The sequence below is a fragment of the Neofelis nebulosa genome, chromosome 6 (genome assembly GCF_028018385.1).
Source record: "Neofelis nebulosa isolate mNeoNeb1 chromosome 6, mNeoNeb1.pri, whole genome shotgun sequence".
In the NCBI taxonomy this organism is placed as follows: Eukaryota; Metazoa; Chordata; class Mammalia; order Carnivora; family Felidae; genus Neofelis; species Neofelis nebulosa.
The window spans coordinates 106255779-106272089 of NC_080787.1; the positions used below are offsets into that span (position 1 = coordinate 106255779).

Below are 16311 nucleotides of genomic sequence, written 5' to 3' on the forward strand. Positions count from 1 at the left end.
TGATAAAATGCGAACCGTTATGATCTTTTGTAAATGGCCCTCACTTTATATTGTGGGGGAAAAAATCACTATTTGGCAATAGTCGGGAGTGGGGGGATTCGATGAGCGTCGCAGGCCAATATCGAAATATTTTATTTCATGCCAATGCGGGATAGGGAAGGGAGTGTGGCTTAGGCTCCTTGCCGCTTTTGCATTTTCCACATCTGGCCTACAGACCTAATTCTAACTCGAGATGTCGTTTGATGAAATTCGATCTTCGTGGTTTAAATACCTTTCAATTTGGGGGCGATATAACATTTGCAACCGTTAAAGAAACAAACCCTGTGCAATATCTGTGAAACCAATATGGAACACGGAGAAAGAAAACATGCTGCACACAAATCCTAACCATTGTCTTTAACACTCGCATACACACACACATACACATAAACACACAGGGAAGATGGGGGAGGGGAGCGAGTGGAGAGAGACAGACACGGATACAGACCGACAAGAGTCAAAGCGAGTCAAGTTAACGCTTTCTCCGCCCCCAGCCACAAGTACCCCCCTCCCGCGTTAATTAATTCCAAACAAAGCAAGCCAATCAAGTGATGCATTATTATTTTCAAGCAGAGGGAGGCGAGAGGCATGTATTTTTTAATTGATTTATTTATTTGGAGGACATTAATTCTCGGTCTGAGGCTGATTTTCAAACCATTTGCAAAGCGCGGCTCCATTGTTCGCCGGGCGCGCAGGCTCCGCCCCCTGCTTTGTGTGCGGTGCGCGGATTGGCCGGCGCGCGCGGGGGCCGCGTCAGCGCCCGCGAGCCCATTCATCTGTGCACTTGGGCGTTGGACCCCGCATCTTATTAGCAACCAGGGAGATTTCTCCATTTTCCTCTTGTCTACATTGCGGCTACAAATCTGGGATTTTTTTATTACTTCTTTTTTTTTTAAAACTACACTTGGGCTCCTTTTTTTGTGCTCGACTTTTCCTCCCTTTTTCCCTCCCTCCTGCGCTGCTGCTTTTTTATCTCTTCGACTTAAATTTTTTTATCCGGAGTGTATTTAATCGGTTCTGTTCTGTCCTCTTCACCACCCCCACTCCCCCCTCCCTCCGGTGTGTGTGCTGCTGCCGCCGCCGCTGCTGCCGCCGCCGCTGCTACTGCCGCTCGCCCCGTCGTTACACCAACCGGAGGCTCTTTGTTCCCCCCTTGGATCTGTTGAGTTTCTTTGTTGAAGAAGCCAGCATGGGTGCCCAGTTCTCCAAGACCGCTGCGAAGGGAGAAGCCACCGCGGAGAGGCCCGGGGAGGCGGCTGTGGCCTCGTCGCCTTCCAAAGCGAACGGGCAGGTAAATTCTACCTGTGTTTCTGGTCATTTCTTTGGTGTCTTTCTCTAGTCCCGACGCTTCTTTTTCCCTCCTGGTCGCGCCCGAGGCGCATTCGGCGGAGAGAGGAGCGTGGCCAGATTCCAGTCTGAAAGTTGAATGGAAAGCGATAGCTTAAATTGTCAATTTCTCATTGGGGGGGGGGGGGGTCCTCTCCTCCACCCCCAAAGGAGTGGTTCCCGGAGAATCCTGGCAAATTCTTGTGTAGACGCGAGGAAAGAAGTGGTAAATCGTCTAAAATGGCGTGTTTGGAGCTTGGCAGAACGTGACTAGCTAGGTGCTAACCCCCCTCCCCCAGTCAGGTTGCAAATGTGTTTGGTGGGCACAAAGGTGTTTGGGTGGCTCTCCGTGTTTGCTGTCGAGATTGGGTCGCTTTCAAGATTTCTGAACTGGTGTGATTGTTGGAGGGGGAGGGGGTGGGGGGAATGGGGAAGGTGGTGGAGAAAGGCTAGGAGGGAAAAGCTGTCTTATTGTATGCTGAGGCGGCAAGCCCTGGGTTCTTGGAAAGGTTGCTGGCTGGCTGGCTGGAGCTGGGCACAAGGGTTTCAGTATCTGCTGGGCAGAAGGGTTACAGTGTCTTTCGGTGGGGCTTTCCCACTGTTCTAAGCCTTTATTCGTTAGCTGTCTGTGGAATTACACACCCATCCGACTTTTAAATGGTACCCCTGGGGTGGGAAGACTCGGTGAGTCCTTGAAGCCCCTCTCCAGATGGTCAAGAAGAGACAGTTCGGGTGTTTCGGATGGGATTGTGCGTGTGCTTGGCGCCTAGACCACTGCGGGGGGCCACCCCAGAGCTGCCCGGACCCAGGCAGATGGCCACGGTTGGGTGGGCGCGAGAGGTCGGCCATGGGTGGCTGCTTTGAAAACACTGGGCACCCACCACGCCTCTTTTCCTAGAGTAGAGGCCGTGTAGCTTCGCCTGCTCTAACCTAATGGGGAAGGCGAGCTCTGCCAAGAGGCTCTGAACCCGTTAAAAATGTAAGATGAGCCGCCGTGGCGCGCCCCGGCTACACAGAATCGTAGGCGAAGGTGGGCGTGGAAGCGGAGGCAAGATCTTAGAAATACTGGGTTTCCCCCTGCCTTGTTGGTTTTATTCGGACCAGGATGCCGGGAAGCCACCTGAGCTTTGTTTGTGGACTCTCGGCTGCGCGATCCGGCCTCGGGGGCGCCTCGGCCGGCGGGCAGGGCCGGGCTGGGCAGGGCGGGGTGGCCCCGCGGCCCCGCCCCTCCGCGCCCGCCCGCGCCCAGCTCTGCGCGGTGGAGGCGCAGCGCCCCCTGGCGACCCCAAGCCCTAGGGGGCGTAGGACCTTTGCGCGCGCAGCCCAGGCGCTTCTGGCTGGAGCGCTGATGCCCCTGGGAGTTCTCGGTGTTTTGAAGAGCCCTTTAGGGTTTAGGGGAAAGGGGGACTGTGTACCGACTCTGGCTCTGTGCCTTCTCCCAAAGGGCGCTTGGTGTATCGTGTGTTAACGTGGCTTTTTTTGCATAGCCCGTGAGGCGAAGGCTGGAATGGGTTACCCTTTGCTTTCTACGTCTGGGGTTCGGCCCTCTTCAATCCGCAGGGCATTTGTTGAGGGGTCGAAGCTCCTGCTGTGTCTTTAGGGCGCCCCCAACGGCACTGCCCCGCTTCTTCGGAGAGCGCTCGTCTAGGCAGGCAACCCCTGCCTCCCCATGAGGGGGTGGGGGGGTCTCCAAAGCGAGAGGGGCCCAGGGGGGAAGCCTGTCCCTCCCGGCCCCAGGGTGGGGGCGGCGATGGCGGCGCCCGGGCCGCTTCAGTGACAATCCCGCCTTCTCTGCCCCGCAGGAAAATGGCCACGTGAAGGTAAACGGCGACGCTTCTCCCGCGGCCGCCGAGCCGGGCGCCAAGGAGGAGCTGCAGGCCAACGGCAGCGCCCCGGCCGCCGACAAGGAGGAGCCCGCGGGCGCCGGGAGCGGGGCGGTGTCGCCCGCCGCGGCCGAGAAGGAGGAGCCGGCCGCCGCCGCCGCCCCCGAGGCCGGGGCCAGCCCCGCGGAGAAGGAGGCTCCCGCCGAGGGCGAGGCCGCCGAGCCCGGCTCGCCCTCGGCCGCGGAGGGGGAGGCCGCGTCGGCCGCCTCCTCGACGTCTTCGCCCAAGGCGGAGGACGGGGCCACGCCCTCGCCCAGCAACGAGACCCCGAAAAAAAAAAAGAAGCGCTTTTCCTTCAAGAAGTCTTTCAAGCTGAGCGGCTTCTCCTTCAAGAAGAACAAGAAGGAAGCGGGAGAGGGCGGGGAGGCCGAGGGCGCAGCCGGCGCCTCCGCCGAAGGCGGCAAGGACGAGGCCTCCGGGAGCGCCGCTGCGGCCGCCGCAGAGGCAGGCGCGGCCTCCGGGGAGCAGGCGGCCGCGGCGCCGGGCGAGGAGGCCGCGGCGGGTGAGGAGGGGGCGGCGGGCGCCGACCCGCAGGAGGCCAAGCCCGAAGAGGCCGCCGTCGCACCCGAGAAGCCAGCCGCCAGCGAGGAGGCCAAGCCCCCCGAGGAGCCCAGCAAGGCCGAGGAGAAGGCTGAGGAGGCCGGGGCCAGCGCCGCTGCCTGCGAGGCGCCCTCAGCCGCCGGGCCCGGTGCGCCCCCGGAGCAGGAGGCGGCGCCCGCGGAGGAAGCGGCGGCCGCGACAGCCTCGTCAGCCTGCGCAGCCCCGTCACAGGAGGCCCAGCCCGAGTGCAGTCCAGAAGCCCCCCCAGCGGAGGCGGCAGAGTAAAAGGGCCCGAGTTTTGAGATAATCGAAGAACTTTTCTCCCCCTCCCCCCCCTCCCCGTTTGTTTGTTGGAGTGGTGCCAGGTACTGGTTTTGGAGAACTTGTCTACAACCAGGGATTGATTTTAAAGATGTCTTTTTTTAATTTTCCTTTTCTTTTTAAGCAGCAAATTTTGTTCCCCCACCCCCTTCTCCCCCCACAGATCCCATCTCAGATCATTCTGTTACCACCATTCCAACAGGTCGAGGAGAGCTTAAACACCTTCCTCTGCCTTGTTTCTCTTTTGTTTTTATTTTTTGCATCAGTATTAATGTTTTTTGCATACTTTGCATCTTTATTCAAAAATGTAAACTTTCTTTGTCAATCTATGGACATGCCCATATATGAAGGAGATGGGTGGGTCAAAAGGGATATCAGATGAAGTGATAGGGGCCACGATGGGGAAGTTTAAGTGGTGCGTGACATTGCCAAGAGTAACGTACCGCTAGAAATAAATGATGGTGTAAAGGCTTAGGCTTTTTCTTTTTTTTTTAAAGAAAAGTTATTACGATGTATTTTGTGAGGCAGGTTTACAACACTACAAGTCTTGACTAAGAAGGAAAGAGAAGAAAAAAAAAAAAAAACACCAATACCCAGATTTTAAAAAAGATCATAGTCTTAGGAGTTCATTTAAACCATAGGAACTTTTCACTTATCTCATGTTAGCTGTACCAGTCAGTGATTAAGTAGAACTACAAGTTGTATAGGCTTTATTGTTTATTGCTGGTTTATGACCTTAATAAAGTGTAATTATGTATTACCAGCAGGGTGTTTTTAACTGTGACTATTGTATAAAAACAAATCTTGATATCCAGAAGCACATGAAGTTTGCAACTTTCCACCCTGCCCATTTTTGTAAAACTGCAGTCATCTTGGACCTTTTAAACACAAATTTTAAACTCAACCAAGCTGTGATAAGTGGAATGGTTACTGTTTATACTGTGGTATGTTTTTGATTACAGCAGACAATGCTTTCTTTTCCAGTCGTCTTTGAGAATAAAGGAAAAAAATCTTCAGATGCAATGGTTTTGTGTAGCATCTTGTCTATCATGTTTTGTAAATACTGGAGAAGCTTTGACCAATTTGACTTAGAGATGGAATGTAACTTTGCTTACAAAAATTGCTATTAAACTCCTGCTTAAGGTGTTCTAATTTTCTGTGAGCACACTAAAAGCGAAAAATAAATGTGAATAAAATGTACAAATTTGTTGTGTTTATTTATGTTCTACTAAGACTTCTAGGTCTTAAGGTTAATTTTGAGGAACATCTTGCATGCCATCAAGAGTAAATTTTATTGTGGTTTTTAATCTGAAGTTTTCAAACTGAAATTCATAATCAGAGGTGTCAGATTACATACAGGAAGCTCTTAGAACATTCCATGTCTGTAACCATTTACCTGCATTGAATTTTCATTTAAAAACTCAACAATTATTTTTATTGTAGTTATATAGCATGTCAGAAAATAATCATTTAATACGAAAGTGATGTGACCCGAAGACTCTTTAAATGTCATATGGAAGTTTCCTAAAATACATTTTTTGTCATGCAGGTCCAGAAACTTAAATTTATACTGAGTGAGAGTCTATTTAATCCAAACTGCAGATGGGCCGCAAAAGTGGCCAAATGTGTTTCAGAAATTGATGGTGTTTTACCTGCCGTTGTAATTGCTTAGTGCTTGGCTAATTTCCAAATATTGCTTAGATTATGTGTTATACCTTAGGAAAACAGGCTTATGTAAAGAAGTGATGGTGATGAATGGGCAACATTGTCAGTTTATGGGCCTTTTAGTACTTGCCTCAATTCAATAGTTGCAAACTTTTTTTTTTTAAATGAAAGTAGTGTGTTAGTATCTTGTTACTCAAAGGAGAAAAGGTAGAGAATAATACTTCCTTATGTAGTAATAATCCTTACTAGTTTCACCTTTGCTCTTACCACCCCATAACTGGATTTTTTTTTCTTCGCTGGACCCTAAACTGAATTGAATTTGAAGATAAAGATGTATCAAATACCATTACTTCATTAAATGCGAAGGAAAATAGTTTACGCACACCTGCTTCGCTGTTTTTGAGCAGTGTGCCTTGTAGGGTTCACAGTGAGTCGGTGAACCACATTTGTAGCAGCCGAACACGGAATCTTAAACCCATTAGAAAAATAAATTAGCTCTTGACATGTGCTATTAACTGGAATAATGGATCATAAATAATAGTTCATGACCTCTCTTACCTAATACCCTCCCCACTAATAAAATAGCACTCGGAAAAGTATGTACTTTCAGTTGGGGTTTCTCGATCTTGAAGGATGTTTGGAAAGGTAAAAGTCAAATCTGGTAACCAAAGGACTGCTATATGGGGTCTTTCCAACCTTAGCAACTTTTTCTCAAATACCTACTCTGCCAAGTACAGGGCCTGGTATGTGGTAGGACTCAAAAAAAAAGGGGGGGGGGGAGGTTAAAAATTAACTCGCCAGTAGTCAAAAATACTATGTAGCCAACTATATTGCTAGGCTTGTTTTTTTAACAGCTTGAATTAAGGTGCATTATTTTGATTTTAATCTTTGCCTAAAACACTTTGGGTGGTATTGATGGAGTGGTGGATTTTCCACCAAGTGATTAAATGAAATTTGACATATATCTTTTCATCCAAAGTTTTGTACATCACATTGTTTTCTAATGGAAAAATGTTAATATGGCTTTTTGTATTACTAACAATAGCTTTGAGATTAAGGAAAAATAAATAACTCTTGTACAGTTCAGTATTGTCTATTAAATCTGTATTGGCAGTATGTATAACAGCATTTGCTATGGTTATGAAATACTTCCTCTGGATTATAATAATCATTTGATTCAATTCCTATTGTAAAATAAAGTTTTACCAGTTGATATAATCAAGCTTGCTAAAATAGGATTTTTTACAAACTTAATTTTAAAATGGAAGTTTTAGAGAAAAACAAATCTTAAGTGTTGATGGTAAGTATAACTATTACTCAGTTTAAGGGATTTGGAAGGTATGCGTGACGGACTTAGGATACAAAATTAGATCCACTGAAGGTGAGTTAGCTCATCTGTTAACAAGTCGACTGAAAACTTTAATGATAGGTCTTGATATACGTTTGAGAAACGATGTAGTGTATCTACATTTTCCCCTCATGTATCTAAACAATAAAATTTTGCAATTAAAAATTTGGGGAAAGGGTGCTTTTTGCATTCATATATTTTGGAAGGGGGGTATAGTCTAATGTAATTCAAGTTAGCTTTAAAAATTAAAAAAAAAATTGGTTAAGTAACAGAGCTATGAGCTTTAGTTTTCCTTTAATCATTCACTGTGCAATATCAAGCATTTTTTTTCCTTCCCACTTCCCAGCTATGTGAAAGTGCTTCAAGCAGGGTGTGGCAAATTTGAATTTTAAAATGCTTTCAGTCTGTAAATGTTCCAGTCCCTGCTGGGGATTCAAGTTCCAGCACTCCTTTAAATTACACCCAACAGTGCTATTTTTAAAATGGGAAATAAATACTTCTGAAAGATGTGAATGTATTTTATGTACCTGAAAAAGTAATAAATTACTGATCCCTGAAATACTTCTGTCTACAGTTCCCGTCAACTGCTCAACAGCAACATACAACCCCGAGATCTAGAGTCATGCTCAACCAACTGAGCCAGCCAGGCACCCCTCAACAGCAACTTAGAAACAAAACAAAATACCCCATAAGATTTAGCAGCTGCGAATATATAAAATAATTACTACAAGATTTCTAGGAATCCTGATAACCCCACTTTTAGTGTTTTGATAAAATGAGAGCACAAGACTTTTTAAGTACTACTAGTAAATGAACAATGAGAGTATCTTTGTCAATTACTGTTAAAACTTCTTTCTGGGAAAGGTGACTTTTTGCTTAGGATTTCAATACAACACATTTCAACTGAATTCGTTAAGTTAGCATTACAAGCTGTCTTCCTAGCAAGTGGGACACTGTTCCTTAGGTTTGAAATGTGAGTTAAGGACTGGCTGGAAATAGTGCTACAATTCAATACTTGTGTAGTGGGGTGGGGGGAGGGGTGGAGAAAAGGGAAGGGATTCTTGATAAATTGGAAGTGTAAGAAAGACTTCAAAGCAAGACTTTTGCTTTGATACATCCATATTTTGGAAAGCACCGTCCAACAGAAATATGAGAGCCACATGTAATTTTAAACTTTTTAAATAATCACATTAAAAAAAATAACATTAAATTAATAATCCAAAAAATCTTCAACATGTAATCAACATGAAAAGTATTGAGACATATTACTTTTTTTTTTTTTTTCTTACTAAGTATTTGGAATCCCAGTGTATTATATACTAACAACGTACCTCAGTTTGGAGCAACCACATTTCAGGTGCACTCTAGTCACATGTGGCTGCCACATTGGAGAGGACAGGTCTGAAGAACCAGAATCTGAGAGTCGAGGACTAAGTAGGAATGTTGAGTACAGACTTTGCAAAGGGTAATTTATGTGATTAATTTCATGAGCTTCGTTTAGCTTTGGAGCTAACAGTCAACTTTTATTTCTAAAGTACAAACCACTCTAAGCCGTTAATACGGCAATAGTGTTATCAATAAATATGTTGAGATTCTGAATCGTCTTGTTATAGACTGAACTTTTGGCCCTCCTCCCGTCCCGTTCATATTGAAGCGCTAACCCCCAGTACTTTAGAATGTGACTGTATTTGGACACAGGGTCTTTAAAGAGGTGATTAAGTTCAAATAAAGGTGTTATGGCGGGCCCTAATCCAACATGACTCATGTTATTATAAGAAGAAATAGATTGTCCACATTGAGAGACACCAGGGGCGCATGTGCATGGAGAGAAAAGAATCATGTGAAGACACAATGAAAAAGTGGTCATCTACAAGCCAAGGAGAGAGGCCTCAGAAGATACCAAACTTGTCAGCACTTTGATTTTGGACTTGCAGCCTCCAGAATCCAGAGAAAATAAATATCTGTTGTTTAAGCCACCCAGTCTGTGGTACTTTGTTATGGCAGCTGTAAGAAACTCATACAGAACTTCTAGGTAAGATTGGAAAGATTGTCCCTTCCCAGGGATGTAAAGAATTTTACAGGCTTGCTTTTTCTCTTCCCTCAATGGAAAAGAAACTGCTTTCTAGCTTGAGAATTTTATTCTTGTTTTTGTTACCTTAAAAGAGAAATGATAATTTAAAAATTAGAAAGGTAAATTATATTGCTATCTTAATTATTAATGAGTTGATAGGAAAGATCTCTGGAACACAAATAGTAAAAAATATTGTCTAAAAACACTATGTTATGTTTTGTCTGAATACGTAACTAATGTTATGCCTGAATTAACCATCTCTATTTTCCTTTGCAATTACTTGTGCAAGAAACTGAGTTATTTGTTCTACAGTATCCAAGTATTTTGCTGATTGCCCTCATGCTGTCATTTACTACATTATTTTGTCTTTCCTGTATTTCTTGTATTTTCTGTAAATTGATCAACAGACCTAGAGAGGCTTGATCAGATTCAAAGGGCTGTATCACACAGGTGATGTATTTCTATCAGGAGGCACACAATGTTTGGTCATTTCTCTTTTTGTGATGTTTAAAGCCATTGATTTTTTGCTTAAATCCATTAATACAGAGTTGCCAAATGGTGTTATTCTGATTGTCATTCCTTTTTCATTTATTTGTTCAGTTATTTCTATAAAGAGAAACTATCCCTCATCAACCATTTGGTTGTCCATCGGTTGTCCTTTGTTAATGGAAATGCAGAATAAATGTTCAATTCTCTCGCTTTATTTACTGATTTTCAGAGTAATGAGTTGGTTCCCTAACACCCTTCAAGGGTGACCAATGATGGTATTTGTTTGTTTAGTATCATTATACATTTATAGATTTAAACTTACTAATGTAAGTAATATAAATGATGCTCAAACTGGCTCATGGCAGATTATGCTTTGAAGTTATAGAATTCAATAAATGCAATCAGTTTAAATTTTATTAAGATGCTACTCAAGTATGTGCTAAAAGGTAAATGAAACTCTATTTTATTCACATGAAATGGTTTTACGTATTTAAGTGTTGGCACATCCCTAATTTTAGTTGGGGTTTCATGCTGAGAAGCCGTCTGTTTATACAATTTCAAAGAAATGGGAGGCATCGCAATTTTTTTCTTACCCTCTAATTACTGCTGTATAATCATATTTAAATGTCATCAAAATCTACCAATATAACACCTTATTCCATGTAGTAAGAAAAATGTCTGGAAATGTATGAGTTTGAGGAGACTCAGCAGTCTCTGGTCACAGAGACTTACATGTTGGTACTTGATAACGCAGCACACCAAATAGAACACGTTGTGAACGTACATTACTAATTCCACCAGCAAGATACTAAAACTGCTCTCCTGGGGTATGGGTCAGTGAAATTGGTAATTTTGAAAGAAAAAATATGCTTATTATATAGCCCAGAGTCTCCTGTGGCAGGATTAATTAATGGCTCTCATAAAGAAGTTTTGAAGAAGTTGAATTTAAGTGACCATACGGTAATAATCTTTTCTAAGCAAACTACCAACTAGAGCTACTTATTTTAATGTTTTGGAAAAACTGGTAAGCATTGGCTGAGACAACAGGTCATCTAAAATAGGTAATATGTTAATAGATTTGAAGACGCTTGGTGAATTGTAAAGAAAAAGGGGCCTACGGACTTGGTCAGGTCAATTTCTAAAATATTAATTATTAAGAAGAAAACTGAATTATCTCAACAAGGGTCATTTTTCTCTTCTTTAGAATGCTATCTAGTTCATGAATTGGATTATAGTAGGACAAAGAATGTCTTACTTTCCTTTTTTCATATGCTTCCCGATATTTTAAAAGCCTAAGTTATTGCTAAGAATTTAAAAATTTTTTAAGTGAGGGGGTGCCTGGGTGGCGCAGTCGGTTAAGCGTCCGACTTCAGCCAGGTCACGATCTCGCGGTCCGTGAGTTCGAGCCCCGCGTCGGGCTCTGGGCCGATGGCTCAGAGCCTGGAGCCTGCTTCCGATTCTGTGTCTCCCTCTCTCTCTGCCCCTCCCCCGTTCATGCTCTGTCTCTCTCTGTCCCAAAAATAAATAAAAAACGTTGAAAAAAAAAAAATTTAAAAATTTTTTAAGTGAGAATTTAAATTTTTAAAATTTATTGGTATATAGCTTCTACTCTTAAAATTTTATCTGGTCTAGAAGTGAAATTTATCAGAACTCCAATGATGAATTTATTTAAAACAAACCCAAAATATGCAAATACCAGAGTCTCCTCCAAACAATAATGAAAGTTATTCAAATCGCTTGAGGAAATCTACATTTTTTAGCATTCTTATACAGAGCACAAAAATTTTGCATGCTTATTAATGCTTAGTGAACAAAGAAGAACTTAATATACAATCAGTAAAAAATACAGTAATATCAAATGAAGATTATTTCTTGTGAAGTATTTCTGCCATAACTTCTGGAGACTTGAAACACAGAATAAGCATATTTATTGAGAAAGTGCAGGGGTTTTTTGTTTGTTTAGATCAGGAAGACTCGTCGAAACTAGTTGTTCATAAAGCATGCTTCCTCCCTACTGTCTTACTGTTCTGAATTCCAATTTTGTTATCAAAAGTATATTTAGAAGTAATATATGCATATTTTAGATATGTAAACTTATATACAAAATAAATTAATAATAGAAACACATTCATACTTATGCATAATTTGATATATATTTTTCTAAAGACATAAATATGATTTTATAGTTACATTTATTTAATACAAATATACCTCTACAATATATTATAAAATCAAGCATAAATCTGAATGTGTGCTCTCTATTTTTAATAATAAAAATTTTAGGGGCACCTGCGTGGCTCAGTTGGTCAAGCATCAATCAGACCCTTGATTTCAGCTCAGGTCATGATCCCAGGGTCATGGGATTGAGCCCAGCATTGGATTTGGTGCTGAGCATAGAGCCTGCTTAAGATTCTCTCTCTCTCTGTCTCTCTCTTTCTCTCACTCTGTCCCTCTTCCCAGCTCATGCACACTCCCTTTATTTCTCTCAAATTAAAAAAAAAAATTTTTTAAGAAATCTTTAAAAAAATTTTTTTAAACAAAATTTCTGTATTTTTAAATTTTGTCACCTCCTTTATTTGTTCCTTGAAGTTTTTGGAACTTACCATATCTACCAAACGCTCCCTAAGATTATAGGTAACAATGGTTGAATGAGGTTTTAGATTTGGTTAAAGGAGGGTATTTTGACCAGAAGTTGAATTCGCTAAAGATTCTTCAGTTGAAGATCTATAATTTCGTTTCAGCGCTCATTAATTTTTTAAAACATAACATCTGGTTATAATAATAACCATCATGGGTCTCTGACCTATGGTAAAGAAGAACCAGGCACAATAAAGACTACTGACTTGTCTTTCTTTTTTGTTCTTCTATACGTCTCCTTCTTATTGGTTAGACTTGTGATTATAATATTATTTACTAATGAAAGTACAAGAATGAAGTGATGATTAGGCACTTAGGTGCTGGAGTCAAGATCTGGTTCTGCCACATGCAAACTTTTAATTTTTTTTTTTTTAACATTTATTCATTTCTGAGACAGAGAGAGACAGAGCATGAACGGGGGAGGGTCAGAGAGAGAGGGAGACACAGAATCTGAAACAGACTCCAGGTTCTGAGCAGTCAGCACAGAGCCCGACGCGGGGCTCGAACTCACAGACCGCGAGATCGTGACCTGAGCCGAAGTCGGACGCTTAACCGACTGAGCCACCCAGGCGCCCTGCAAACTTTTTATATTAGGTACATCACTTCATCTATCTGAGCCTCAGTGTTCTCATATGTCCAACTGAGAGTTAAAAGAGTGCCAGCTATTAGGAATGAGTGCACCTAGTCTACTGTCTAGGAGTTGAGAAGTATTCAATGGATGTTTGCTATTATTATTTATTTCATAGTATTTACATTTTTTTGGTTCAACATTGAGTAATACCTTAGATACTCTGCTGGTACCCTGAAATCATTTGCAGTATGTTTTAATTAAGATGTTTAACATAAAGATTTTTTTACAAGACAGATTTCTACTTAAGAATCTATGTCATACTTCATTTTTCATTTTGGCAAACATAATATGTTCTAGGGAAAGGACTGCAATCTAGAAACATAAGAGTGAATGTACTGCATATCTAGAATCTGTTCTGGCGGGAAAATCGCACATTAAAAATAATACCAATACTACTACTAATAATTTATAATGTGATTTTTTAAAATGTCAAACACAGTTAATTATCGTATGGCCTTGATTACAGATTTTAGATGAAAATCAATTCAAATATTCTACAAAACAATACTTGGTATATCTTTTAAATTTATATGTCAAGTTTATATTTGATAACGTTTTAGTAAACAGCAGAAAAACATAAAATGCGGGAGATACATATTCAGTTTATCTACTGTCAGATTATAAACCATCTGAAAACTCAGTAGTATAAAACAACAACAGTTTATTTTTTCTTTTTTTAAAGCGTTATTGATGTGCAATTGCTATACGGTAAACTTCACAGAGTTAAAGGGCACAATTTGATGTGTACACATCTGTGAAACCATCACTAGAATCAAGATAACAATCATATCCATGAAGATTCTGTGGGTCAGGGATTGGAGCAGGCACAGCAGGGACAGCTTGTCTCTGATACATGATGTTTGTGGTCACCAGTTAGTGTTCCTTGAATAACTGGAGACTGCTGGGATAGCGAGATTGGGGCCATATGTCTGGGATCTTCATGCTTCTTCATGGGTGTTTGCTAGGATTAGAAGGCCTCAGATGGTTCCTCGACACTGGTCTTGGTTCCTGAGCTGGGATGGCTGGAACAGCAGAGAGAGATCTAGCAGGTCTCTGCACCCTCTACACTCACGGCTGTTTCAGGATACTTAGACATGCTGCGAGGCAGCTGGCTTCTCCCAGAGGTGGAGTTTCAAGACAGTGTTCCAAGGGACAGGAAATAGAGGCTGCCAATCTCTCATAGCCTTGTCTCAGAAACTGGCACAGCTCACTTCCGCTATACTTTATTTGTCAAAATAGTCACAGAACCCATTCAGACTCTAGGACAGAAGTACATGGACACCACCTCTCGGTGGGAGAAGTGTCAAAGAGATTTTGGCCATCTTGAAATCACGACAATACCTATTGGATATGCTGTATTCCTGAGTAAAGGAAGACTTCAAATTGAAAACTTGAATAAACTATTTTTTGGTGGATTACAAGGGCAGTAGTAGGGGAAGGAGGTGGAAGAATTTCCATCAACTCCTCTGCCTTTATTGCTGTTTATCAAGTAATGTTCTTCAAATAACCTGGAGCTGTTATGCCTTGATATATTATAAATGGGTGCATTTGGATACAAATACATATGATCAAGCCATATGGTAAATACTTTTGTTTTATTATAGGATATTGTATCCTTTAATGGTATATTTTAGCCATACAAATTATTATCAAGATTCAAAAACCACTGAGACATAATTTATGCAGTAAAACCATTTGAGATGTACATATCAGATTCCATTTATGTTATCTTCTTTATTTACTTTTGTAAATTTTGTACTTTATTTACTTTTGTAAAAATCCTTTTTTTTTTTTTTTTTTTAAGACAGATAGCCTATACGTGGAGAAGGGGGCAGAGGGAGAGATAGAATCTCTCCACGCAGAGCCTGACGTGAGGCTCGATTCCACCACCCTGGGATCATGACCTGAGCTGAAATCAAAAGTCAGCTGCTCAACCCAGGTGCCCCCATTTTTTTCCCTTAAAGTTGGCTGGGGCAGGGATGGGATGTAAGGGGCAGGGAGGATTATAGCCCTACAAGTAGATGTGTTATATTTTAACAAGCTTTACTAGAGATAATTTCAAATAGATGGTTTCACATTTTCTGAATAAATATAATCTACTATGAAGATCGCATATTGAAGAAGAGTCATTAGCCATATATATTTAAGTATAAAGATATATATTTCTTATATGTTCAACCACTAGGTGAAATGTGTACGTCTAGCATAAAACCAAACAAAAAAATTTTTTAGTTGGTGAAATATACCAACTAAAGCTCAGCCTCTCAGGAGAATGTTTTCCCTGTAGTCTTTTGAGAAATACAAGGGAAAGGCAGTATATAAGTAGAGTGTACCCATGGAAGAGGGGTTCCTGATTCACTTGAAGGGGGTTAAATAAGTGTGTATTAATCATTAGTTGTAATATTTATCTTTACAGGGAAGAGGCCATTCTTGGAAAGAAAGAATGACCTCCTATCATCCTTTTTGGTCCCTCTCAACCACAGCTCTCTCAAGCAATACTTTGGTGGTTTCTTAAGTTTCTAACGATACCTTTATTCCTAAAACATTTCCTCTTTTGACTGAAGCACACAGGAATGAAAAGAAGCGAGACAGAATGTTTGCGTGCACATGTGCTTGCCTACATGTATCCCCCTACCGGGGAGATTACCAAGAACCATTACAAATGTTAGTTACCTGGGGGGCGCCCGAGTGGCTCAGTCAGTTAAGCGACCACTTCGGCTCAGGTCATGATCTGGAGGTTTCTGATTTCCATCCCTGCCTCGGGCTCTAAGCTGACAGCTCAGAGGCTGGAGCCTGCTTCGGATTCTGTGCCTCCCTCTCTCTCTGCCCCTTCCCTGCTCACAACCTGTCTCTCTCTCAAAAATAAATAAACTTAAAAAAAAAATGTTAGTCACTTGGAATACTAGAGTTAGAGTGTGAGCAGGTGGTAAAGACTTTTGATCATTAGATAAATCTGAAGGTGATTTACAGAAGCAGGCGGTGTCTGTTGAGGAATAGAGTTTAAGACAGTGATATTCTTTGGGAGAAGAGAGGCAACACCCAAAGCAAGCAATGAAAGCAACATGTTTCCTTTTTTATCAGTATGTTTTATATATGCGTATAGAACATTTAAAACATATTTCACATTTGTTTTTTAAGAGTTTCACATCAGGGTTTTCTTGTAGCTTTTTGTTTTTTGTTTTTTGTTTTCTTTTCTTAGTTTCTTCACAAAGTTAAACCACTACCGTAAAGTTAGGAGGTCATGTAACCAGTGTGAAAAGCAATTAAAATTAATTATTGTGTAGAGGTTAGATACCGTTAAAGTATCCACTAACATTCCAGACCTCTATCTCTGTGTGCAGGGTGATCAAGTGTTTGACAT

General features: G+C 41.8%; 1 protein-coding gene across 1 annotated transcript; it reads left to right on the plus strand.

Annotated features, from left to right (window-relative positions):
• The first annotated feature begins 786 nt into the window (after positions 1-786).
• MARCKS (myristoylated alanine rich protein kinase C substrate) lies at positions 787-6992 on the plus strand. The gene is made up of 2 exons (XM_058735019.1): positions 787-1330; positions 3168-6992. Exons 1-2 carry the CDS (start codon positions 1229-1231, stop codon positions 4071-4073), a joined length of 1008 nt encoding a protein of 335 aa, XP_058591002.1. The 5' UTR covers positions 787-1228; the 3' UTR covers positions 4074-6992.
• Positions 6993-16311: the final 9319 nt, after the last annotated feature.